The sequence below is a fragment of the Ictidomys tridecemlineatus genome, chromosome 3 (assembly GCF_052094955.1).
Source record: "Ictidomys tridecemlineatus isolate mIctTri1 chromosome 3, mIctTri1.hap1, whole genome shotgun sequence".
NCBI classification, from domain to species: domain Eukaryota; kingdom Metazoa; phylum Chordata; class Mammalia; order Rodentia; family Sciuridae; genus Ictidomys; species Ictidomys tridecemlineatus.
Window position 1 is genome coordinate 54,561,786 of NC_135479.1, and position 25,645 is coordinate 54,587,430.

Here is a 25,645-nt window from a genome sequence, read left to right on the forward strand (position 1 = left end):
TTATTTCTCTATTAAACTCTTACTGCAGGTGTGGTTGCCAGATCACCAGCATCTTGTTCAGCAGGGATGTCTGTTCAGAATGAAGCTCCAGCCCTGGAACCCTGAGTTTCAACATGCACCCACCCACCCACCCGAGTTTATGGGTCTCTGCCCTGAAAGATGTGTGCTGCCATTACACACCCAAGCTCTACCCAGAAGAAAAGTCATGCTTGTTCAAGTTGGAAAGCTAAATATATCTTTATTTTATACTCAGTGCAATGTGGAACACGCACATAGTCTGCGTCACACCTAGTATCTATGTCCTCTGATTTTCATTTGGTATATCATTGAAAACCTGGCAAATCATTTAGCTTAAAAAAAAATCATAAAAAAGACCCCTAGAGGAAATGAACTAACAGTTTAGTCCAAATGACAGATTATTCGTCTTCATTAGTCAAATCAGCATCTGCTGCCAGAGAAGTGAAGGCAAGACTGACCGTGATGTTCGTTAACAAGGAAGACTAAGCTTTTGCTTTCAAGTATAAAATTTAGCCCTGAATGGTGAGTGCTGAACACAACTGTTACCAGCCATCAGGAGTTCAAGGCAAAGCCAGCAAGAGCACTATGGAATTACACTTCTTTCTGTAAAACTCAGTCCCACAATCTGTGTGAGCAAGGAAGGGTCCAACACACAGGGGAAGTGGCAATATTGCTCCAAGGGCCCTGTTCAAGGGCATGCCGGTGCCTCTCCTTGAGATGTCTTTCTGGGAGCTCTGCTCTCCACTGCCTTCATTTTAACTTGGTCCTCTGGACGCATGGTGGCTACATGGGGAACTTTGGGTTGTGATCCTCACAGTTCCAAGAATCTTGGCTGAATCCAAGGGGAACATCTCATATAGCACATAGATGTTCTCGTGTAGGCTGCATATTATGTACACTGGCTCCTATGGGAGACAAAGCTTCCGTCCTCTTTGGCAAGAGAACAATATCCACGATGCTGCTCTGGCTACCTCTTTTTCATGTGTGCCCTCATGTGTGCAGCAATTGAGCCAGCTATCTCTGCATTCTTCTTATTCTGTCCAAAATAATCTAGAAACCCACCATCTGGTCCAATCAAGTACATTATTATCGTATGATCCACCTGCAGAGGAAAGGTAGAGGGAGAGAGATGACAAAAAGATCAACAAAATAGACCACTTATTTTACTGAATAAACATTATCAGAATAAGAGAACTAATAACCATTGCAATGCATCTATTTTTATGGAATGGACTCTTATATATAGTAAATTCATAGCAATGGATTGTCTAAACTCTGTGTTCCAAAAATCTTTACCAGCTATTGCCTGTAACGTCAGCTAGCACCCAGAGTTCTTTTGATTAAATTCTTAACACCCCCATATACCTAATCTCTAAGAAAGAACCCACCTGGTAAAAATGGCTGTTGCAGGCTTCATAAGATCATAAGTGCTTGTGGAAGAGCAATTATACTTTGGAAATACCTTACATTTTTGAGTAAAGTATCTCAGCTAACCCCTAAACCAGGGTAATAGAGATGTCCCGTGAAATTAAGTCTTGGTAAAAAATTACTTTCCTTGCAAGTTCTTGGGTGTATTCCTTTATGTTCTAGATAGAACTCATTACTGCCCAAATTCTGCTTACCATATTTTATGAGAACTCAGAAAACTATTCCCTTGTCTAATTATTTAATCTATATGTCCTAATACAATATTTAGTCCTGATATTAGTAATTCAAATAGAAACAGGAAGGCATGTTTCTCTCCCCTACCACATTTTTATATATCATGAACACCATCTGAAGCAAATCACCTGGAAGTGCCTCAGGAGCTATAAATACTATATCCCCAAGGAGTCTGCTAAAATCTAGCATCTATTTTTCTCATTAAGTTCTTAAAGTGTCCCTCTAACTTAAGTTCAGATTAGTCATCAATCTTTTTAGCTAGCTGTTTCCACAAAATCCAATTTTAAAGAACAGATTTGGCACTATAAGTCCTTGGGATTTATCGCAGGCTTGATTGCTATTTGGCGAGACAGGAAGACAGGAATATGCTCATACATACCAACTGGAGCACTCCCCAAATATACCCCCAAACACATTATATGTCTGTGAGATTATTATTTTTTTATATACACATTCATAAAGACATAGCAAATGGAAAGAGCCACTTGCCTACCCCATAAGGAAAGAATGCATGCAGGAGAGCTCAAACAGCTGGTGACTTCATGTGCTATGGAAGAATTTACTGCAGGACCAAGACAGGGGCTTAACATTTCTCTACATATTTGACAGAGAAATTAGAATTAAGTCTCCAGTTCTCTAGTCAAACCTTACTCTGTTGCTTTATCCCATGTCTTCCTTTTTCTATTATTTTTCCTATATTCTCTCACTCTTAAAAACCATAATTGCAGTTATGCTGGACTTATTCTCTGAGTGTTCTCAATATAAACTACTTTCCAATACATTCTTCGATTCGTATCTGTCACACTTGTCAGTGGTCACTTCTCAATATTTCATCTGAGTTGTGGGCAGGGCAAAATTGACATCTGTTAAAAGTTCTAGTAGTTCCTAGTAGAAGAATGAAACTAGCTGTAACTGACACATTCTTTAACATGTTGTTTCCACTCCTGAGATGGGCATTTTCCTGTACAAATGGTGCACATGCTGGGGAGGGTAAGTTAGAGAATGCCAATCCTTACCTGAAACTCAAGCATCCTCCTGATTCTAAAGTCCACAATATTTTTTTTAATCATCATGCTGCTAATCTCTAATTCTACTGGGCAACAGCAACTAATCTCTTTTAATGCCAACTTGTGTACACACACACACACACACACACACACACACACACACACACGCACACTTTTTTTCAAAAGGTAAATGCATGCACATAAAAATTCAATAAATTTATATACTTTAAAGTCTTCTTACTGTTCTGGATCCCTCAGTTCTCAGAAGGAACCACTGCATTCTTTCAGAGAAATTTTCTGCCCCATATTCATTTTTATACATCAGTAACATACCATTCTTTCTTCTCACTTAACAATATTCAGATCATTGTTCTATATCAATACGTATATAATAGCTTTTAAAATAATGGTTGCTTGGTTTTCAGTCCTTTCTCTTTATAAACAATGCTACAGTGCATATGATAAATTCCCCAAAGTAGAATCTCTGAGCTAAAGAAAGCATTTGACTTTAGATATTGATATATACTGCCAAAATGCCCCCTTGATGAGTGTATCAGTTTTAATTCCTATCAATAATGCATGGAAGTGCCTGTTGTTCCAAATACATTCCAACAGTGTATTTCCAATTTTAACAATATATTGACAATACATTTTCAAACTTTCTGACCAGTGCTGAAGTAATAGGTTAAAAAATGGCATTACATTTAAAAAAAAAACTCATTTCTTTTATTATGAAATTGAATTTTTCCTAGGTTTGAAAGCAATTTGTGTTCTTTTTTTCACCCAAAAGTATTTTCCAACTAATGCTCATAAAATAAAGCAAAACTTTAATATACAATAGAGACTTAGCTTAAAGGAATCCCAAGTGTTTGCCATGCCCAATTTACATACACTCTCAGTCTAAAGAGTCCATTCAAAATCCAGAACCTTACCTTTTATTACTGTTGTCTGACATTAGGAAAATCTCAATTCCACCTCAGGTTGATCTTTACTCCTCATAGGTCCTTTCTTTTTTTTTTTTTTGGTGCTTCTAGAGATGGAACCCAGGGGCACTCTACCACTGAGTTGTACTCCCAGCCCTTTAAAAATTTTTATTTTGCGAAAGGGTTTCAATAAGTTGCCTAGGCTGGCGATCTGTTCTCAGCCTCCTGAGTAGCTAGGACTATAGGTGTACACCACCTTGCCTGGTGCAGGCCTCTAGATCCTTCTTGTCTCCCATACCATCTTGTGTGTGAAAATCTGTAACTTCAGGGGATATAAGTTATACTAATGAAAAACCTTAGAAGCTGGAGAGTGTCTCCCCCTATTGGTTGATTTAGCAAAAGTATAGCAATGAACTCTGATGCTTATCAAAAGATCAAATTCTACCTCAGTAGACCAAGCATATCTCAAAATAGAATCAAAGAAACATTCTAAAGGCTCAAAGAAGTCTCCATAAGACATATATTTACATTTTAATTTTTAATATTAAAAAATTAATATCCTCATTCTGGATTAGCTGCATTATGAATACAAATTTCAGGATCCAAAACTGTGTTTGCTTTGTTTTCTGATCTTGCTGGCACCTAGCTAAATACTACTAGCTATAAACATGAAAATGATGTATCCTCACTGCATCAAGACCAATCAATGAAGGCAACTACACAATCAAAGAAAATCGTAGAGGGGTAGCTAGAGTACAGTTGGATATCTGATAGCAGTTTGACCCAAACCCCACTTCTGTGGTAAGCAGCATTTTGGTTTTAGCAAGAGATCTCTTGATATTTTAACTGGATATTATAAATTTAAATTTCACAAGCTATCAAGTTTCATTTGTAAAATTTTTGTTGACATAATTAGAACTGTAAGACAAGCCTAAGGAGAATTACCTAGCTTAGGTTGTACATACTTATAAAAAAGTTCGTGTAAGGCTCCTCTGCTCCCACTGTCATATTAGTTAAACTCAAAACCAGTTAAAATAACTCTGTATAGAAAAAGCACAGAAGTGTAAAAAGTCCCTTTGCCCATGACTTCCTATCTTGGCCCCAGGACCCCTTTGCTCTTCTTTCTTTTTATGTCATCAGTGCTTAAGAGGAAACCACAGGAAGGTCTGTCCACTTCCCTTAAACTCAGGGCTTAAGAAAAAATGTTTGATTTTCTCTTGTCCTCTTCTCCCATGAACCCAAGTTTCCCTAACACTATGAAGAACCAGACCTAGAAGGTGCACACAATAACTCTGTGGGCTTGATTAAGACAGAAGGGTCAAAAGCCTGCTTTTAGTTTAGGCTACAAACTATAGGGGCGCACAGTGTGTTCCAGGTTCAGACGATGCAGAAATCACAGTGGGCAGTAGAGACAAAGTACTGCAATGAGATATCCCTTCTTCCCGTGGCTCTAAGGATACACCACGGAGAGCGGGAGGATCAATGATTCAGGGTGTTGCCCCTCCACACACCCCAAATCAGCTTTGTAGCTGGAAAGGCTCTTATGATTAATCACTTTGCTCAACTAATACAGAAAAACCAGAGTATAACAATTGAAAAAAAATCTGTGATAATACATCAATATAGTGTCAATGCAAATGTGATAGGAAAAACTGTACAGAGAAGAAAACAGTGGGTAGGAGTGGGGGCAGTGCTATGTCCATTGATGCTGCAGCACCATGAGTGCTGGTGCACATGAAGGCAGCTCTTTAATGCAAGAGCTTTATATGAAGAACTTACTAGAATTTCTGTTCCTCATTAAAAAACATACATTAAATCAAACTGTGCAAGGCACATAGTTGATATGCAAATAAACTTCACAGAAAATCCACCTTTCGTCAGCTTTCATTTTTTTCTCCTGCTTTTCAGAACATTCACCTAACCCAAAATGCAATTCCTCATGACTTACAACTGCTTCTATAAAGAAGCTTATTTCTTACTCCTCTTCATTAAGGACACAAAGAAAACCAATATAATGTTTTTTAAACTAAAACTAAAGTAAGCCTTGCCTCCACAAAATGGCTCCTCTTCATTTGTAACATAGTACCAAGGTATCTGATTTTATATTGCCTCATAGATTTATGTGCCACTAGAAAGGATATACAATTAAATTATAAAAACACCAAATATAAACTAAAGTCATTTTTAAAACATATGCTTCTTGCTGGGTGCAGTGGTGTACACTTGTGATCCCAGCTACTCAGGAGGCTGAAGAGGGAGGATTGCAAGTTCAAGGCCAGCCTGGGTAACTTCCAAAACAATGAATAGAATGAACTGCGGAAGAAGTTCAGTGGCAGAGCATCTGTGGGTTCAATTTCCAGTAACACACACACATATATAAATAATTCTATTCTTTTAAATATCCCAAGGAATTTGCCATAATCTCAAGCTTTCTTTCATCTTGGAAGCCAGTCAGTCATTTAATGCTTTATAAATATTCAAGATCTAGGAGCTAGCCTGTGGGTTAAAAGCAGAACACTGACTTACTATGTAGTCTTCATCTTCATCTTTGGGGCCAGGACTATAATATACTCTATATGCTCTGGCCACTTGATCAATCTCTTCTTTTGTGCCAGTCAAACCAACAAGTTTGGGAGAAAATTCTAAATAAAAAAAGAAAGACAGTAAAAAATGAGAAGCAAACAAAATAAACATTGCTACCTCAAAAAAATAAAATAACATCAGTTATAAAACAGTGCCATTGCTACTTTTCCCCCTGTGAATCCCCAAACACTTTTTCATGATTCATATGCTCAAAGTTTTATTTGGTTGTTGTGTTTGGTTGTTTTGCTGTGGTGCTGGGGATCAAACCCAGTGCCTTAACTATGCCAAGCAAGTGCTCTACCACTAAGCCACGCCCCCAGTCCATTTTCAAAATTCACACAGAACAAATGAAATTCTCCTCTGAACTACATATAGAAATTCAAATCTTTTTTTTTTTTTTAATATTTATTTTTTAGTTCTCGGCGGACACAACATCTTTGTTGGTATGTGGTGCTGAGGATCGAACCCGGGCCGCACGCATGCCAGACGAGCGCGCTACCACTTGAGCCACATCCCCAGCCCGAAATTCAAATCTTTTTATGACTGATTAGGAAAGATCCAGAGGGAATACATTCCAAAATTTAAATGACACTTTAAATTAATGTGCTTTTATAAAATATATAGTTGAAATACAATGAAATTTAAAAATATTCCCATGAATTAAGTACTAGTTTTTAATTGCTTATATGAGAAAAATACATTTAAGATCATATTAAAATATCTGCATCTGGGGCTGGGTATATGGCTCAAGCAGTAACACGCTCCCCTGGAATGTGCGGGGCTCTGGGTTTGATCCTCAGCACTGCATAAAAAAATAAAATAAAGATGTTGTGTCCACCAAAAACTGAAAAATAAATATTTAAAAAATTCTCTCTCTCTCTGAAAAAAAAAATCTGCATCTTATTTTCCAATATCTTAAAATGGATATTAGGTGCTACTCTTAATTTCTGATAAAGAGCTGAACAATTGATATCCATCATTTCAAGGACTAATTATAGTAAACTCAGGGATCAGGGTAAACCATAGCATGTACATGCTGTTAAAGTTTTTGAAATGTATGTAAATGAGTTAATGGATTCATCGGACTACTGAAATACCAATCGAACATTTGGTCCAGTAGTACACAAGCCCATGTTTGTTCCTTGGACTAATCCATTCTAAATTGAGGAATGACTCGGGTACTGAAAAAGCAAGTTGGCTTATTTTTCTTTTTTCCTCTTTGAGTAAATAATGAGAAAGGTGAACAAAGCCTAGTTAGCTGCATATCCAAACTTTTTAAAAGTTGAACCTCTGAAACTGTAAATTTTCAAAAACACTAACTTAAAAAATTTTAATCTCTTTCATTTCCAAATGTAACTAGCAATAAATGTGTGTATGTGTTGTGGAAGAAAATTACCACAAAGTTGGTATTTCAGTTAGTTACAGCAACTCAGGAATCTATTCATCTGAGAATATTATGCTTTAGTAATATGTGATAAGAATAACTGCTAAAAAACACATTTAAATTAGAGATTGTGTACTACCCCATGAGTTACTTTATAAATAGCTGGTTTTAATTGCTTTTGGACAAAACTATGCTATTGGCTAAATTTCTGAAAATCTAACAAGTTACATAAATTTGGCTTAAATGTATAAAAACAATAACAAAAATCTGTAATTTTTTTTTCTAGTCTTTTCTCCCTTTTGGCAGGGGGTACTGGGATTGAGCCTGGGTGGAATATATCACTGAGTCACATTCCCTGACCTTTTTATTTTTAGGCAGGGTAGTTGCCCAGGATGTCTTTTAGCTTACAATCCTCCTGCCTCAGCCTCCCAAGTAGTTGGGATTATAGGCATGCACCACTGTGCCCAACAAAAACCATGAACATTAAGAAAAAAACATAAACATCTGTCAATTTGAGTTAGGCAAAGACTTCTTATACACCAAACAAAAGAATCTACATATAAAAGAATAAACTGATACCCTTGGACTTAATCAGAAATAAAACTGTTTTTCAAAAGACACTGTTAAGAGATTGAAATGACAAGCCATAGAACTGGGAAAAAATATTAGCAAATCAAATACTTGATAAAGGACTTGTATCCAGAGTAAAACTAATATACTCATATATACAATCATACATACACACATGCAAAAACAATAAAATAGACAAAAGATGTGAACGGACACTTCACAGGTAGCAAATAAGAAATTAAAAAATGCTAATAGTCACTACAGAAATGATATTAAAAGCACAATAAGATACTACCATTAGAGTAGCTACAATTAAAAACATTGCCATACAAAGGGTGGTGTAAATATGAAGAAGTTGGAACTCTCATTTGCTGCTGGCAGAAATGTAAAAGTATACAATCAAATTGGAAAAGTTTGTTAGTTTCTTTTTTCACAAATTTTAAAAAATTTTTTAGCTATAGGTGGACATGATATCTTTATTTTTGTTTGTTTTTCATGTAGTGCTAAGGATTGAACCTAGTGCTTCATGTGTGAGGCAAGTGCTCTGCTACTGAGCTACTGAGCCACAACCTAGCCCCTAGTTTCTTAAAAAGTAAAATATACTCCATCTGATCTGGTCATTCTATACCTAGTTGTTTACTCAAGACAGATGAAAGCATGTGTCCATGCAAAGACTTATACATAAAAGTTATTACTTATCATAAGTAAAACTGGAAAAAAAACTGTACATCAGTGTCTATTTAAATAATAAAAAGGAGTGGATTATGATACATGTCATAACATAGGGGAATCTCAAAATAACAATGCTGAAGGAAGGCATTCAAAGAGGGTACATATTGTATAATTACATTTTTTAAAAATGGACCTTTATTTTATTTATTTATATGTGGTACTGAGAATCAAACCTGGTGCCTCACACATGCTAGGCAAGTGCTGTTCCCTAAGCCACAACCCAGCCCCTATAATTACATTTACAAAAGCCACTAACAAAGGCAACTATTATGTAACTGTAATAATAGAAAGCAGTTTTGTGATTGCACGGAGATGGGAGGATTAACAAAGGAAAAGGAAACTTTTGTGGGTCATGGAGATGTTCATTGTTTGATTATGGTGAAAGTGACATGCTCCCCAGCCACCTAGTAGCATAGCCAACTCACTAAACTCCATGAAAAGCAGAGGTAGCTGAGGTAGGCTATACAGTAGGTTGTAAGCATGGGCTGTGGCAAGCCAGGGCACTACGGCCTGTCATACCGACGCAGTCTGATTACGGCCTGGTGCAGACACCCGCTCCACATACAGCCTCAGTCTGGAGCCCAGGATCATGATCTACCAACCTCACAGATCAGAAGGAAAATGAAAGTGGGGCAAACCCAAATAGGGATCACAGGACCAATCAATAGCATTAATACTTTCCAAACCCTGATTAGCATTAATTTGGACCAACAATGATGATCCAAGTGCTACAAAAACCCCTAGACTAGCACACTCAAGTGGCAACCCCTATCCAGTTCCTTCTTGCCTTGCCAGAGCTGTATCTTTGCTTCCCACTCAAACAAATCCTACTCTTTTACACTCACTCTTCCTCTTCAGTGGGTTTCATTCTTTGAATTCATGAGACAAGGGCTGAACATGTAGCTCAGTTGGTAGAGTGCTTGCCTAGCATTCATAAGGTCTTGGGTTCAATTCCCAGAACCATCACCAAAAAAAAAAAAAAAGGTAAATTGATGAGTCAAGAACCAGTAAACCAGTAAAGAAGAAATTGATGAGGACTCTACTCACCAGTGGACTCTACTCACCAGTAGGTAACCAACTATACATTTTAAATATGCACACAACTGTATGTCAATTATACCTCAATAAATCTGTTAAAAGTAATAAGATAAATAGCAGGTACTTCACAAAAAAAAATGTTTACATAACTTGGAGTTTTAGAGAATGTGCATACTAGGTTGTTTTCACTAGGAATTAAATCAAATGCACAATAACTAAACTGTACATTCCTAATTTTTGAGTTCCTATACTGAAGAAACTTGAACCCAGAGAAATTAAACAACTTGCTCACACTAACAACTGAACATGTGTTATGAGTTCAAAATACAAATTTAACAACTCATCTTTAATTTTCCAATGTACACATTCCCAGAATACACATTTCTCCTAATTTTACAAGAAAGGAAATGAGGTAAACTAGAACTAGAGGAAATTTGTCCTTGCTCTCAATTCAAGGCTCTTTTTAGTTCATATATGAAGGTCAAGCCAAATGCTTCCTCTTGATAAAATACAAAGAGTGCTGTACCAGGAATTGAGAAACCTGCTTCTCATTTCTTAACTAGCCAGGTAACCACTGAGTTTCACCTTTTTATTTGCCTGTAAAATTGGTGATAATGCTGTCTGTCCTATTTTAAGAGGCACTGTAAACTTTAAATGAGTTGGTATTTCAAAAACTGTAAGAACTAAGTAGATATAAATTATTATAAACAAACATACCTTTCACATAATTTGCAATGGCTTCTTTTGTATCTCTCTCTGGGTCAATGGTGATGAAAAGTGGAGTTAAATTTGGCAGAGATGGAATACTATCTGGAAGAAAGTTCCAATTAGTATTCACAAGTGTTACAGCAAACTGTTAAGGAAACAAAGGGACATCTAACACTGGAGTGGAGAGGACAGGGAAGGGAGTAGGTCCGTATATTTATTGTCTGTTGTGTGGAACCAGGTAAAATATCCTATCAAATACATGTGCTGTTATGGAAACACTGTTACTCTGGATCCCATCATGTGGCCATCTTACTTTCTAATCTGATCCAGTGTTTACAGTTTTTTCCCCTACCATATCTCAAGAGCAAAATAAATATTAATAAGGATTAAATATCCCAAAGCTCTTCATTTGAAGGAGGAAGCATCCTTCCTTCTAAATGGTATTAATAAAAATACTACTAACTACAGATCATTTCAGATTTCCAAATCTAATCATCACAGGGGAGAAGGCACTATACAAAAACAGAGTTCAGGGACGTCGTCAGGCCACAGTGACAATTTTAAGTGATCTAACATTTACTATCAAAACAAGTTTCTTTTGGTAGACAGGAAGGTTACAGAATCAAAGCAAGAAACAAGCTGAATGCTGAGATTTTATGTTCTTACAAACTAAATATTCATACTGCCCCACCCAACATAATGCAGGAAATGAAAAAAACAGTAATCATAAATGGTGTAGAGTTAGCAATGGCTTTCTTACCTATTTCATCCACGACATGAATCATTTTTTCTAGTTCTTCTGGACAGATATCAGGGCAATGAGTGAAACCAAAATAAATCAGTACCCACTGGCCCAGGTAATCCTTGTCAGTTTTGGGTTCTCCTTCATGAGTTGTGAGGGAAAATGGTCCCCCAAGCAAAGGCTTTCCAATGCTTCGTTGCCTTTCCTTCTCCAGCTCTTAAAAAGATACATACATAACACCTAAAAGTCATTCTAACCAAATATACTTGATACATGGTTAGCACTATATTAATAGATCATGGGGGAAGCACAAAATGTGAACAAATTGTTTGTTTTCAATAAGTTAAAAATCTTTTCAGAAAAATAAACACAAAACAATAAAACCAAATTAAATGCCTTGATATGTAATAAGCACTATTAGAAAGTAGCAAAACTATTTCATCCTCTTCTGGAACAATTCAGCCAGTAACATATGGATGTTATTTTTCTGGTTCTTAAGGTTATACTGTGATTACACTGGAGAATTTTCTTGTTTGAAGGAAATAGTGAAAGTATTTGGAGATGATAAGGCATCATGTCAACAAATACCATCAAATAATTTAGAAACACTTAAGGTTACCTCGTAGTAAATTTTCTAAGTACAACAAACACTATTGTAAAATGAAATTACAAACCAAAATCAAAAGCTTGCATATCTAAATTTGTCACTTATTTTCCTTGCTTTCCATATCGATAAAATACTGATCATAATGCAAAACAGTCATCTTTATCAATATCAATACAAACTTATATTCTATACTAAAATTCTACAGAACCAAGATTCTACAGTCTATGAATTCTCATTCTCAGATTTAAACATTACTCTTTGTATAATGGCCACTAAAACAGGCTCTAAAGTTAAGAACTGAATCAGATTTAAGCAATATTTTAAAGATTTAATTAACATTTCCAATCCAAATCTTAAAATCCTGAAATATTCACTAAAATATAAAATTCTTTTTTTTCCTCCCTAAACATTTAAGGATGCTAATACACAACAATGCCTGGCTCTCCCTCAACCATGGTCAGCCTCTGGTGCTACTCACTTGTTTGTAGGATCTACTCTCAGGCAACCTTCTCTCACCCCAAAGTTGCGCCTTCCTTTGGGCCCTAACAGCACCTGGAGTTTCCTTCTGGTTTGCCAGAATCTAACCTAGTGAAACCCTTTCTTTCTGTGACTGTTTCCCTGTCATGTGCACCTAAAAGACTGGATAGTACTTTAGTCATCTTTGTATTCTCTGGACTTCATACAGTACACATTCAAATCTATTCGCAATAAGTCTTTTAATATTGTTGGGAAAAAAAATATTGTTGGAAAGTGGGATTGTGAATTGATTTGGAAAAATAAAAGACATTGACTAAACATGTGATATTAAAATATTCTGTAGTGGTTAATTGTTCTAACTTTCAATTGTTTGGTTTTGATAAATGTGCCATGGTTATATAAGAAACTCAGTGAAAGTACACTGGGAACTTTCCATTCATCTTTGCAACTCTTCTGTGAATCTAAAATTATTTCAAAACAACAATGAAAAAAATGCTAGTCCAGAGTTAGGATTTTATTCAGACATGACCTGATGATATCTACTTACTCTCTGTCTTTTCTTTCTTGAAGTACTTCATTCCAGCCAATAAAGCTCCTCCAATAGCAAATGTGAATGCTAAAGACTTCCAAGAAACAGGCTACTGGGGCAAATATTTAAAAAATAAAAATTCTAGTAAGTCACAAACATTTAACCATGCTGAAATTAATTTCAGGAGTTTTTAATATGCATATACTCAGATCATGATCTTGTTAAATATGCAGAATGTTTCAGGTTACAATGGGATGATAAAATACTGAAAGTTTCTGCGAAGGCAATTATAGCTGAGTTCTGAATACAGTCAATTACAAAGGTACTCATTCCAGGGGAAAGCTCCCCCCCAAGTCATTTTCTGTTCATGTGGAAAATCAACCCAAAGAGGGTCAAGTACCATGACTATTAGTATACGTGAATTTTGCTCCAACTGTTGATTTTAAAAAACAATTACCAGCCTGTGCTGAAAACTGAAAATGCACATAAAATAAGTGAAATTTTGCAAACTGCATCGAATTACTTCCAGGCTCTTTCAAGTTACAAAATAAGATATTTGCCACCTAGGCGGAGCTCATTAACCCTTTCCACAGCTCCGAAAACCCAGTTCTCTCACCCGTCACTAGAGGGTAGTAGCTCTCAATTCTTTTGGGGTAAGAACTAGAACTGGGGGGTGGGGGGGAGGGACCCAAGAAATAGGTGTTTGCACACATCTAAAATCACCTTTGTTTCAATTTCATTAGGAGGACTCAACAGACAGAAATTATAGACGTGCTCTGGCTCTTCAATTATAGTGGTTTGAGAACCTTAAGAAAAAACTGGAATCTATGTGTTAAGTCCAAGCCCAAGTACCTAACCCCGCAGAGAAGGTGTTGGTTTTCAAGTTCTCGTAAACACTGGCTACTGATAAACCAGGGGAAACGGGATGACATTCCATTAGGCAGGTAAAACCGCCAAGCTGAGGACACTTTCAGGCCAGACCGAGTAGTTTCTGAGGGTTTGACCAAATGGAACGGCTGCAGACAGCGGTGACAGGAGCCGGAAGGGCTCCAGGCGTACACTCACCCCAGGTTTGGAGGGGCGCGTGGGGTCTCTGCTGCCCTTCGACTCGGGACCTGAGGACCCCGGGGGTGGCGGCACCGCCGTACTTAAGGGCCGGCTTCTCAGGTAACTGCCGGGGAGCTTGGAGGCCAGCCGCAGCGCCTCATGCCGCGCGCAGCACTGCGTCAACAAGACTCTCGCAGTCCTCTCCGCCAGCACCCAACGCTCGATTCCGCTAGGAAGGAGACGCCAAAGTTGGCCACCTGGGTACCGAATAACCCGGCCGAACCCTAACATCAGCGCCGCCATGAGCTTTCGGTACCGCACCTCCTTTGACCCGCCCCACCACTTCCGGTGCCGCTTCCGCTTCCTCCGGAAGTCGCAAGAAGCCGCTCTTTCCGCTCTGCTCGGTGGTGGTGCCCTAGCTGGTAGTCTTAAAGCCTTTGCTGAGGAGCCGGCGCGCGGTAGGTGGTTCCTTGGAAAGCGGGCCCTGGAGCGGGCCGAGGGGGCGGGGACAGCGGGGCGGTGGAGAGGGGACGCTCTCAAAGGTCCCAGCTAGACCAGGCCGGGGCGGTACTGAGTCCTGCTCAGATGAAAGAAAACGCCGGCCGCAGTCTGGCAGGGCTGGGCATCCCCTTTCCCTCCACTTTGTTGGTTATCCATCTCGCCCTGGTCCAGCCCAGTTTGGACGCCAGCCAGGGGAAACTACGGGGTAGTTGATTCTTTCACACTTGCAAAGTGTAAGTGGACCTGTTGCGCTTGAAATAATCCTTTGATTTAAAATATATTATAAACAATTTTTTTAAATATGTGCGGTTAGGGTGGTAAAAGCGAGTTAAGTGTAACCAAAATGCCCAGCATTTCTAAGGATCCATTACATCGCAAACTGATTATAAAGCACAGTGCTGTACCGAGTATATACTGCGTTAACCCTCCTTAATTCAGTCGACAGGGGCTCCAGTCTCTTAAAATACTGTCACTGCTCCCTGCCCCCTTCAGTTTTTTGATTAAAAAAGTTGCTGATGGCTTCGTCATCTGAGACCTTTTCTGTTACTTGGATACAGGCACATATTAATGAGACTAAGGTCTATATAAGTTTATTTATTTATTTTTGTTGTTGCAGAGAACATTGATTTCATTTGCTTTTGTTAAGTCTCAGTAGCTGCAATCTTCATCCCCACCCCACCACTTCTGTGTGGGGCATTTCCAAAAATGCAAGGGGGGGGGAAAGATCCAAACCCAAAACCTTCTATCTCCTTATTTACATGATTCCCACTCTTGTGTGATATTTTCTTCAAGGTGTAATAGTGAGAGAAAGGCTTTACCCTCATGGTGCCCCATAGAAATTCCAGGGACCAGTTGAGAGGAAATTAGGTTTATTCAAAGCTGACTTTGAGTAAGACAGAGGAGACCTTTCTGTCCCAAATCTCCAACTTCAAGGACTCAGGGGTGCAGAAAGCTTTTGTAAGAGAAAAGGAGGCAAAGAGAGACAAAAGGCAGGAAATATACATTTTGTAACATCACTGGTAATATGAATATATATTTAGCTAGCCTGAATATATGTCAGTCTTTATTTCCTTGGCATTTGGGAGCTCTGGTTCAAGAGGACTTACTCAGAGCAGAAGCAGCTATTGTTCCACTGATTTTTGCAAAGAATTTTGTTTTCCCTGTGATTTGACCCACCTTGCCAGGGGTGCTGCTCCCCAACCCAGTAAGTTGTAGTTCAGTAGGATTTGTTTTTTTCTTCCTAAAGTTCAGCTGGAAATTTCTGAAATTTATGCTCAAAATTAGAAGCGTTGCTAAATGTTTCCTTAGCATTTCAGATCATTGTTTGTCAAAACTGATTTTTCTATCTTAGTTGCCTGTGGTAAGATTTTCCTCCTCTTATTTCTATGTATTTGTTTGCCCAGGGAGAAGTTTTTTCATGTAATCGAAAAAGGGCACAAAAGCAGCTTTCTTATTAAGGCAGAATTATTGTTCATTTCTTCAAATGCTCCATTGTGAGTTAATGAGCAAACATATATTTTATTGAATTTGATGTTTTTTAGCTGGTATATTAAATTTTATTTACCAAAGTGATTCTATTTATCAGAGCAGTTTTACAAGTTCTTCACATTAAGTTTATACTTTTAGATGAAATTGCAGCATCTAAATCAGTTTAAAGCAGGTATTTTAGATCTACTTTGGACAAATGCTAATAACACCTTTGAGTCTGATGGACCCTTGCTAAAAGGTATACAAAGTGTTATCTAGTGTTAGTCTATCACTTGTATCACTACTGTAAACCACTGAGATCACCAAATGAAGTTTTTGCTTTGTTTTTTTTCCTATTTATATACTTTCTTTGAGAAAGAAGGGCATGAATAAATACCATTTATATTTGTTCTAGTAGTAGTGTCAGGGCTTATTAAATTTTGTTCTTGATAAAACTTTAAGGCTAGTTTGACTAGGGTAGCTAAGCCTAAACATTTTGTGAAGTTCCTGGCACTGTAATATGTTGGCTTCATCTTAGGTGCAAACTACTGCCCCATGTTTGCCTAGCCAGGAACATTTCTGCCTCAACTTTCCTGTTATGGTAGCATATAACATAGGTTTCAAGATCCCCTCCCTCTCTGGTGTTTTCAAAGTTTCTGCATATAAAATCTTTGCCAACTGGCCCCCTTCTTGAGACATATGTGGTTCTTTAACAGGATCTTAGTGATGCTGGAACCTCCAACCCTTTTCTTTCCTTTGACAATGGTATAAAACATACTTTTCAGTTCAGGACTGTTTTCTTTCACAAGTTCCTCTTAGAAGCTTTGGGGCTTATTACAAGGAACTTCATCCTTCCTACTCTTAGGTGTTTTAGAAGTTTTATTGGTATTGTAGTAAATTTTCTGCAGTTAAGAATCCTTGGATGTATCTTACTTATTTTTAAAAATCACTTAGGTTCTTCACAAAATACTGCCTGTATATTGTACCAAAACTGGTAGCCTTTTTTTTTTTTAGAAAATACTGTTGTTATTCTGTTTTATTCTAGTTTTAATTAACTTGAGACTCAGTAAACAGATATACTCTTAGATATAAAATTTAAAAATCATTTTCTTGTTTGCAGAGTAGTTGCTGTGCATTATAACTTAGCTGCATCTCACTACAACCTTATGAGGGACGGTTTTAAGTTCTGAAGCTTTCAGCAGCTCATGATTATACCTGTTTTAAAAACTAAAGCTTAAATAATTTAGCAGATGATATGTGGTGCAGACAAAACTTTAAGAATAAAGTTCACTAAAAACTTGCCATTCTCCTTTCTCTTCAAAAGCAAAATACATTCCTAATTCTTAGGTCCAATTCTTACACATTGTATTGTCTCTTCAGAAGCTCTTGAAAAACTTCATAGATTTCCTTATACTGAGTAGAGACTGAAGGGCTGCACCCCCTAGCCTGACCAGAGCTGGGTGAAACTGAGAAATTTCTAATTAACATAGTCTAGTTAAATCTACGTATGTATGTTTTCTTCCTTTTATCCTACTCTGCCTTCTCTTGTAAAAGCTATCTGTATCCCTATCTCTTCTCACCACTCCAGTTCCTAAAGAGGAAGGTTTTTTTTTTTTTGAGTGCTGGAGGCCAACTGCCCTACCACTGGGCTACTGGGCTACATCCTCAACCCTTTTTTAATTTTTTGAGACAGGGTCTCCCTAAGTTGCTGAGGCTGGCCTTGAAATTGCAATCCTCCTACCTCAGTCTCCTGAGTAGCTGGAAACACTGGCATGCCCCATTGCACCCACAGGAAGACGGAGATTTAAGACAGAAAGCTCTCCTCTGTCTTTCTCAAAGCTGGCTAAATTTTTACAGGATTGATGATCAGAAAAACCTATTCCCTCTGGTGAGATGTTTACTGAACCAGTCTTCCTGAGTTCCCTGGGCATCTTCCTGAACCATTAAAAAAAAAAAAAAAAAAAAAAAAAAGCCAGAGAAGTCATTTTTTGCCCTCTGGTTCTTTTTACTTCTGAGCTTTTCTCTCTGTCTCTGGATGTGGCTTTGTCCTCCCTCTTGCACTTAGCAGGCCCCATTGCAAATTTAAGTTTCTGTTTTCCAGAATATTTTCTTTAATAGAAGTATGTTGTCTCCCTACTTTTGACCTTATTTTTAAAAGCTGCATTTAACATTTTGGTCTCTTCTACCCCAGAACAGACTTTCAGTATGCAGTGTGTGCCCCTTGATAAGTTTTGCCACCTTCCTTTAACTTTCTTTAAAAGGTTGCCAAATCTTGGGGTGTCCTTCAAGTTCCGTAAATTGAAACTGTGGATCCAATGAAAGATGTTTTTGGTATTAATGGCAAAAAAATAATTTGATTTGGCTTTTAACTTGGGGGAATTTATTGGCTCATATAACTAAATGGCCAAGGATAATTCTAATAGAGACAGGTAGATGCAGGTGTTTAACTGCTGGTTTCAGGAATATACTTTGTATCATTCAGATTTGCTTCCTTCATATTGAATTATTTCTCAGTTAACTTTTCTCCTTAAGTTCAAGTTGTAGTATTTGCTAATATGTCCCTGGGCTGATGCATATTGAGCAAGCTTGTGTTATGTGCTTACTCCTAAACTGGTCCGGAGGAAACTGGGCTTTTATAGGCCAGACCTGGTTTATCTATCTGTCTGCCATTCCCTTTCCCAGTCAGGGAGTAAAGGTCAAATGGCAAATGCTAAGAGTAGGGAATTGGGTAGATACCTATCTATCCAAGGAAAATTGGGGTGCTCTTACTCAAAGAAAATGAAATGACTTCTGGTCAGGCAAAAATAACAGCTGTTTACTGAAGAGAAGATCAAATTAATCAGGACTAAATCCTCTCTAACTGATCCATGAACATATTATCACCTTAAAGGCTTTGAGTTTAAATATAAAAACAAATAATCTCATTTGGCAGGGGATAAGAACATTCCCAGAAACAGTTTTCTTTTAAGCTTTGTTAATAATGTTCATGGGACATACTTGCTAAATTATCTTTCTATTAATCTGTACTTGGAATCACAAATATTTGAAACTAATAAGATGTGATTTTCAGCTAACTTAGATGAGTTTTGATTTCTTGTAATTGTTGTCCACCTGAAAAGTCAGACTTTCTTTAATTTATAGAAAGAAGATACCACCACAGCATGCAGACTTATTGACAAGTCAGCATATTTATTGACGAGTCAGCATATTTATTGATTTGCTAACTGAACCGTTTCAGATGGGGACTGCTGGAAGAAATGAGCAAATTAAAAACAAAAAAAAAAAAAACCCATGAAAACACCAGACCATTTTTCAGGATTTCTTCCCCTCCCCTCCTGGATTTCTTCCCCTCCCCTCCCCTCCCCTCCCCTGCCCTCCCCTCCCCTCCCCTCCCCTCCCCTCCCCTCTCTCTCTCTCTCCCTGGTACAGTTTTACCTGTTTTAGGAGTACTTACAATCAATGAGATTGAGGAAGAAAGGAAAGTAGCTGAAGCTCCTAACTGGATGGATTAAGTAAGGAATGTAGCATTAGTGACAACAGTTTTGATTTGAAAAATGCTCCTTTGTTTAAATAAGTCTGAAGTCTGACTCCTATTCCAATTATAGAGTTGTATCCTCCATCTGTTAGGAGTGCTTTTACAACGGATTTACATGTCTGTAGACAATTAAATAGGAACTCCATAGATATATCAGGCAGATGACTGGAGACTGGGAGTCTGAAAGTAATTTTAGCCAAATGAATTTTTAGAAACAGCTAGGTTTTAATAAATGCAGACACTACCACAAGTTAATTACGATAGACTTTGTAACAAAAGTAGTTGGTAATTGAGGATCTTGGCCTTTGATTTTTGTCTTTTTTAAAATGACAATCCCATCAGTGTCAGTTAGTTTTGGTGCTGGATATTTTTTTTTGTCATTGTTTAAAATTATTCCTCTCCTTTCATGTCTTTACTGCCTCCTCCAGTTACTTTAGATGTAAACTATGAGACACTTATTTCAGATGAGCAACCTATCAGCAAAGAGAAAGACTCAGACTGACACAAAATAACCCATAATGGGAATCTGATGTATACATTACAATGAGTGTAATATATCTATACCTTTTCAAACAACCTTCACAGATGAAATTATTTGATGTTTGTGGGGAAGGATGTATGGTGTGTTTTTTTAGGTGAGTCAGTATTTATTGTAAATTAGAAATTATTCCATATTTAAATTTGACTTTATTAGAATTAGAATGCCTGTTCATTAAGGAATAGTGCCTGTTTGTAAATTATTCCTCTTCCAGAGGATAAAATTGTCTGTATTAAGAAACTGAACCGTTTCAGAGGCTTAGTATTTTAGAGTTAAGACTGTCAGTTCTAAAGCTGATAGATGCTTTCTTTTTCAAGTTGTCTTGTGAATTAACTAAGTTTAATGTCCATTTTGTCATTTTCTTTAGTCCAATCAGAAAATTAAGATGTTTTAACTTAGTTGTCTTTTTTTACTTTCTTCAGTTTATCTAGAAACCTGTTTGGAGGTTATGGCTGATAAGGCCAATCCTGGAACCCTCACTGACAATTCAGAAAGACTCTTCTCCTTTGGAGTAATAGCAGATATTCAGTATGCCGACTTAGAAGATGGATATAATTTCCAAGGAAGCCGGCGGAGGTACTATAGACATAGTCTCGTTCACTTACAGGGTGCCATAGAAGACTGGAATAAAGAAAGCAGCATGCCCTGTTGTGTCCTGCAGCTTGGAGACATTATCGATGGCTTTAACGCACAGTATAAAACATCAGAAGAGTCCCTGGAAGTTGTTATGAACACATTCAAAATGCTTAAAGTCCCAGTTCATCATACATGGGGAAATCATGAATTCTACAACTTCAGTAGAGATTATTTAACACGCTCTAAACTTAACACAAGGTTTCTAGAAGACCGGATTATAGATCATCCTGAGACCATACCCTCAGAGAATTATTATGCTTACCACTTTGTACCATTCCCTAAATTCCGGTTCATTTTACTCGATGCTTATGACTTGAGTGTCTTAGGTGTGGATCAGTCTTCTCCAAAATACCAGCAGTGTATGAAGATACTGAGGGAGCACAATCCAAATACGGAATTGAATAGTCCTCAAGGTGAATTATTCCTTTGAGCTGAGAATCTAATACATTGTCTTTAAATTCTTCAGCTACCTTTTATTCAGCAGGAAGATGGATGATTAAGGTAAAAGTATATTGTCGCTGTTGTTCAGGGTCAGGATTTCTCCCAAGCTTTGATGTCACATGGATTGGTTACAACATGATTGAAGCTTCATTGATTTAACAGATATTTGATTGCCCATTCTGGGCAGATCACTTTGCAAGATGTCTTTTTTAAATGAATGAAATCAAGGGAATTGGGGTAGGAGGTGGGCAGGACAAACAATCATGTATTAGTTTTCCTTCATTGTTACAAAGTACCTGATGTAATCATCTTATAAGGGGGAAAGGTTTATTTTGGTCCATGCCTTCAGAGAGTTCATCCCATAGTTACTTGGCCTTGTTGCTTTGGGGCCTGTGGCAAGGCAGCACTTTATGGCAGGGAGCATAAGAAAAAGAAGAAGCAAAGAGAAAGAAGCAGGTCTGGTACCCCAGTGTTTCTGTCAAGGGCACTCCCCACCCCACCCCACCCCCGATCTAACTCCCTCCCACTAGAACCCACTTCTTAAAGGTTTCACCACCTCCCAGTAGTGCTGTGAGCTGGTGGCTAAGACTTTAACACATGGATCTTTGGGAAGAAGACATTTCAGATCTAAACTAGAGCCACCAATGAAACCAATAAGATTATTTCCACAAAGTACTACCAAGAAAATAGAGTATGGTGTTATAGAAAAGGACTAGGAGTACTATTTTAGATTAGATGATCCAAGGAGAGAAACATTTAAGCTAATATCTATAGGACAGGAAGGAGTTATACTTGGAAGAACAAGGGTAGGGAGCTAGTAGAGGGAAAGCAAATGTGAAGGCATTAAATGGAATAAATGGCAGTATTGAGTAACCCAGGAAGGGGCCAGTGAGGTGTGAGATGATTTTGGAAAGTAAACAGGTATAGGAGTGTGTAGTGGGGTCAGTGGACGGGGAAAGGAGGTTCTGTTTTCTTTCTAGTGTACTGGAAAGCCAGTGAAACCAGCAGAGGAATGTGAAGACTAGGAGTAAGATACAGGAACTATTACTATAGCACTCAAGAATAAATTCTTTGCCTATTTTAAGTCAATTACTGCTAATAAATATTCCTACAGAAAAAAGCAAATGTAAAAAGTAAATTTAAAACCCAAATGAGGGAGAAATGACATTTTCGGGGTCTAACTTACTGAATTTATTTAGGACTTTCTGAGCCCCAGTTTGTCCAGTTTAATGGAGGATTCAGCCAAGAACAGCTGAACTGGTTGAACGAAGTTCTTGCGTTCTCTGACACAAACCAAGAAAAGGTGGTGATTGTGAGTAAGTATTTAAATTGTTTATCTGGTTGCAGTAGCATTTTAGAGATTGAAAAGCTAGGGTTTAAAGTATACTAATGATATTTGTGTTCTGATGTCCTCTTCCTATAAGATGGGTGCTTAGTCAATGTTTTAAATTAAAATAAAGCCTGAACCTGAGATTAATATTTGCAAATGAGTCAGGAAAGAATTGTAAAATAACAAAAATATATTGCCATATATTAGAGTATGTGAGTTGCCATTTTAGGTTTCAAAGCAGAATTTCCCCAAGTGGGATCAGTTCACGTATTAATTTTTAAATGAGAAATTCATTTCAGGACCCATTTCATATTTTAGCCTTGGGAGCCCTGGCTCCTAATTTCTATAAAATAGAAATTACAATTCTATTTTTAACATGTTGATCTTTTAGATGTAGTTAAAAACATGTAGATGGTACGGGGATGTTTGTGCTGCCATTTGGTTGTCAAGCATCAAAATTTGGAAAAGATGAAGTTCCCTCACAGGTTATGGCTGTGACACACCACCATTTGGCTCAGTAATAATTAGTCTCAGAAACTGCAGTACTTAATTTGCATCTACTCTTTTGTTCTTCCACTGCTAGGCTAAGAGTATGGGAGCTGGAAGAGACCTACAGATCTTGTTGCCAAACCCTTTAATTTTAAAGATATACCGAAGCCCCAAGAGATGAAATTGCATAGCTAAAGTCACATAGCTGCTGAAAGAATTGAGACTTTTTTAATATCCCAGTCCCCTTTCCCCTCTGTCTCATATTCTTTCCATTTCTTTTTATTGATGGCAGTGCACCTACATCTGTAGTCTCTTAAATTTCTTCACCATTGCTCTAAATTTAGAAACTGGTTAAGTAAACATTTAATAACTGAGCACCTTAGGCTCTCTTTAGTTAAGTTTAGTAGAAATTTCCTTTTGTTTTCATGTGCTTTTAAATTTATTGTGGCTACTCAGAAGTTATTTTGAGTTTTGGCCATTCACTTGGAAGGACAGAATTGCCATTAGCTGAGATGGGAGACACTGCAGGACAAGGAGGTTTGGGTGGAGAGGGCCAGGGGCCTGTTTGGAACCACTGTTTGAGATGTCTATTAGATATAATATGCATGTCATACATTAGTGAACATACTGAGTGGGTAATTTAGACCTCAGAGTCTGAAATTCAGCACAGAGGCTTAAGCTATCTATCATATAAATGTGGGAGTTGAAAGATTATAGATGATTTTTAAAGCTATATAAATCAATGAAAGATCACCAATGCATTAGGTATAGATAAAGAACTTCAAGGACTAAGCATTTGGATACTCCTGACAGGATACTGGGGAACTGAGTACTTCTAGGAGAAGGGGGCAACTAATTGTGTAATTTGATAGGTAAGTCAGTGTGGCTTCTACACAGCCTCTTTGGCCTCTTAGACCTTAACACAGTTACTGTGTGTGTGGATGGGCATGTGCTCGCACCCATGTGTTCTTAACTGCTTTAGGGTTCTGTTACCCTCACCCCCTTTTACTTGTATTATAAGTACATAATAAGCAAAAGCATGTTTAAATTTCAGAATAAAAATGAACAGTAGCAGGACAAAGAAACGATTTACTGGGAAGAAGCAGAGATCAATGAGCCATGATATCTGAACTTCAAAGTGAAACTGTGGCGTGATTGTGTGGTCTAGACTTACAGATGTGTTGACATTAGGGATTCAAATTCTCCTGGCTCTACTTCCACATATCTCCTGTGGGGCCCGATATAATCCTCCCTGCTTTAATCAGTTTTTTTATCTGTGAATTAGATATGGCCACCTGACTCATGGGGGTGTTCAAAGTCTTGTGATTCAGTTCTGTGGCATTGTTTATTTAAATGACACATAATCCATAGTCAGTCCCTAAACTGTTCTTTTATTAGTACTCTATCTTTCTGTATATATAACATTCGTGTTTAAGAAATTCAATAAAATTGAATTCCTGCACAGCATCTGCCTGATTTCTGGCTGCTTTTGCAGACTTTCTTGGCATAAGTGCCCTTGATCTTCCTTGGTGTTTGTGCAACTTGATACTGTGTATAGGCCTCAGCGATCTCAAGATTTTGCCTGTTCAGTAGCCTTTCCCACCTCATTTGCAAACTTTCACCCTCCTTTCTATGCTCTAGAGATCCGGGTGTTGATAGCCTACTACTTCACATATGTGGACCTTCTGTGGTCTCAGTCCATTTGGATGAGGTAGCAATACACTTTGTTTTTTTGTAAGTACTATTATTTTTTTAATGTAAAACATTTCTTAATTGGCTCACAACTTTTTTTTTTTTTTTTTTTTTTTTTTTTTTTTAACTAACAGGCCATCTTCCCATTTACCCAGAGGCCTCCGACAATGTGTGCCTGGCCTGGAACTACAGAGATGCTCTGGCAGTCATCTGGTCTCACAAGTGTGTGGTGTGTTTCTTTGCTGGTCATACTCATGATGGTGGCTACTGTGAGGATCATTTTGGTGTGCACCATGTCAACCTAGAAGGAGTTATTGAAACAGCTCCAGTCAGCCAAGCCTTTGGCACAGTTCACGTCTATCCTGACAAAATGGTGTTGAAAGGGAGAGGCAGAGTTCCAGACCGAATTATGAATTATAAGAAGGAAAAAGCCCTCAACTTTTAGTCTGACTTGTTTTATTTGCCTTTGAAGGAAGAGAGTGACTTTGCTTGTATTTGTCCCTACTATACAAAAAGGAAAACAAAATAAAAATTCTCAATCCCATTGTTCTGTATTCTGCTTACATAACAAAATGTATACTTGGCTTCAGTGTGTTAGTTGATAAAATATTCAGAAGTGTATTTTTGGATAATATTTCTAGTGCCGAAAGTCAGAAACAGAATAAACCAGGGAGGGGCTGATGGTGGGGACATCTGGTACTGATAAGGGACTTTATTTGACCTTACCATATTTTTAAATTCATTTTACAAGGTGAGTATATTCATGTGTTAACTACAGAACTTAAAATTTATAATAAAAATAAATAAAGCTCAGGATAACTTTTCCTTTCATCTTGCAGTGTGAGTGAACTCTGGACAGTTTTAGCTCAGAATACCTATACTTTATAGGCTTGTAATCCTGTTTTGTGAACAAAGCCCCTTTGGTTGTTATTTTACAGTTGGTATGGCATCTCCATCCCCAAGAGGGGTATACAGAGAAGTCCTGGGAC

General features: G+C 37.7%; 2 protein-coding genes across 4 annotated transcripts; one reads left to right on the forward strand and one right to left on the reverse strand.

The window, feature by feature from the left end:
* Positions 1-218: 218 nt before the first annotated feature.
* Sco1 (synthesis of cytochrome C oxidase 1) lies at positions 219-14,384 on the reverse strand. Its single transcript, XM_005332880.5, has 6 exons — positions 14,046-14,384; positions 12,999-13,089; positions 11,386-11,583; positions 10,635-10,727; positions 6,137-6,252; positions 219-1,120 (listed from the first exon to the last, which is right to left on the reverse strand). Exons 1-6 carry the CDS (start codon positions 14,328-14,330, stop codon positions 986-988), a joined length of 918 nt encoding a protein of 305 aa, XP_005332937.1. The 5' UTR covers positions 14,331-14,384; the 3' UTR covers positions 219-985.
* On the forward strand, positions 14,366-25,200 carry Adprm (ADP-ribose/CDP-alcohol diphosphatase, manganese dependent). 3 transcript variants are annotated; one of them, XM_040269449.2, is made up of 5 exons: positions 14,366-14,485; positions 20,491-21,117; positions 22,345-22,461; positions 24,606-24,675; positions 24,791-25,052. In XM_040269449.2, exons 2-5 carry the CDS (start codon positions 20,517-20,519, stop codon positions 24,912-24,914), a joined length of 912 nt encoding a protein of 303 aa, XP_040125383.1. In that variant the 5' UTR covers positions 14,366-14,485; positions 20,491-20,516; the 3' UTR covers positions 24,915-25,052. The 3 variants fall into 3 exon arrangements, with proteins under 3 accessions (XP_040125383.1, XP_005332938.2, XP_040125385.2); XM_005332881.5 differs by lacking the exon at positions 24,606-24,675 and having other exon boundaries at positions 24,791-25,200; XM_040269451.2 differs by lacking the exons at positions 14,366-14,485; positions 24,606-24,675 and adding an exon at positions 14,560-14,761 and having other exon boundaries at positions 24,791-25,200.
* The last annotated feature ends 445 nt before the right edge of the window (positions 25,201-25,645 follow it).

Bases quoted from the DNA above. Each gene is read 5' to 3' on its own strand.
- Adprm (XM_005332881.5), top strand. From the start codon at position 20,517: ATGGCTGATAAGGCCAATCCTGGAACCCTCACTGACAATTCAGAAAGA. The intron at 21,118-22,344 runs GTGAATTATTCC...GAATTTATTTAG, and splicing joins GGAATTGAATAGTCCTCAAG to GACTTTCTGAGCCCCAGTTT. The intron at 22,462-24,790 runs GTAAGTATTTAA...TTTAACTAACAG, and splicing joins AGAAAAGGTGGTGATTGTGA to GCCATCTTCCCATTTACCCA.
- Sco1 (XM_005332880.5), bottom strand. From the start codon at position 14,330: ATGGCGGCGCTGATGTTAGGGTTCGGCCGGGTTATTCGGTACCCAGGT. The intron at 13,090-14,045 runs GTGAGTGTACGC...TTGCCCCAGTAG, and splicing joins CGCGCCCCTCCAAACCTGGG to CCTGTTTCTTGGAAGTCTTT. The intron at 11,584-12,998 runs GTAAGTAGATAT...TATCTTTTTAAG, and splicing joins CAAGAAAGAAAAGACAGAGA to AGCTGGAGAAGGAAAGGCAA.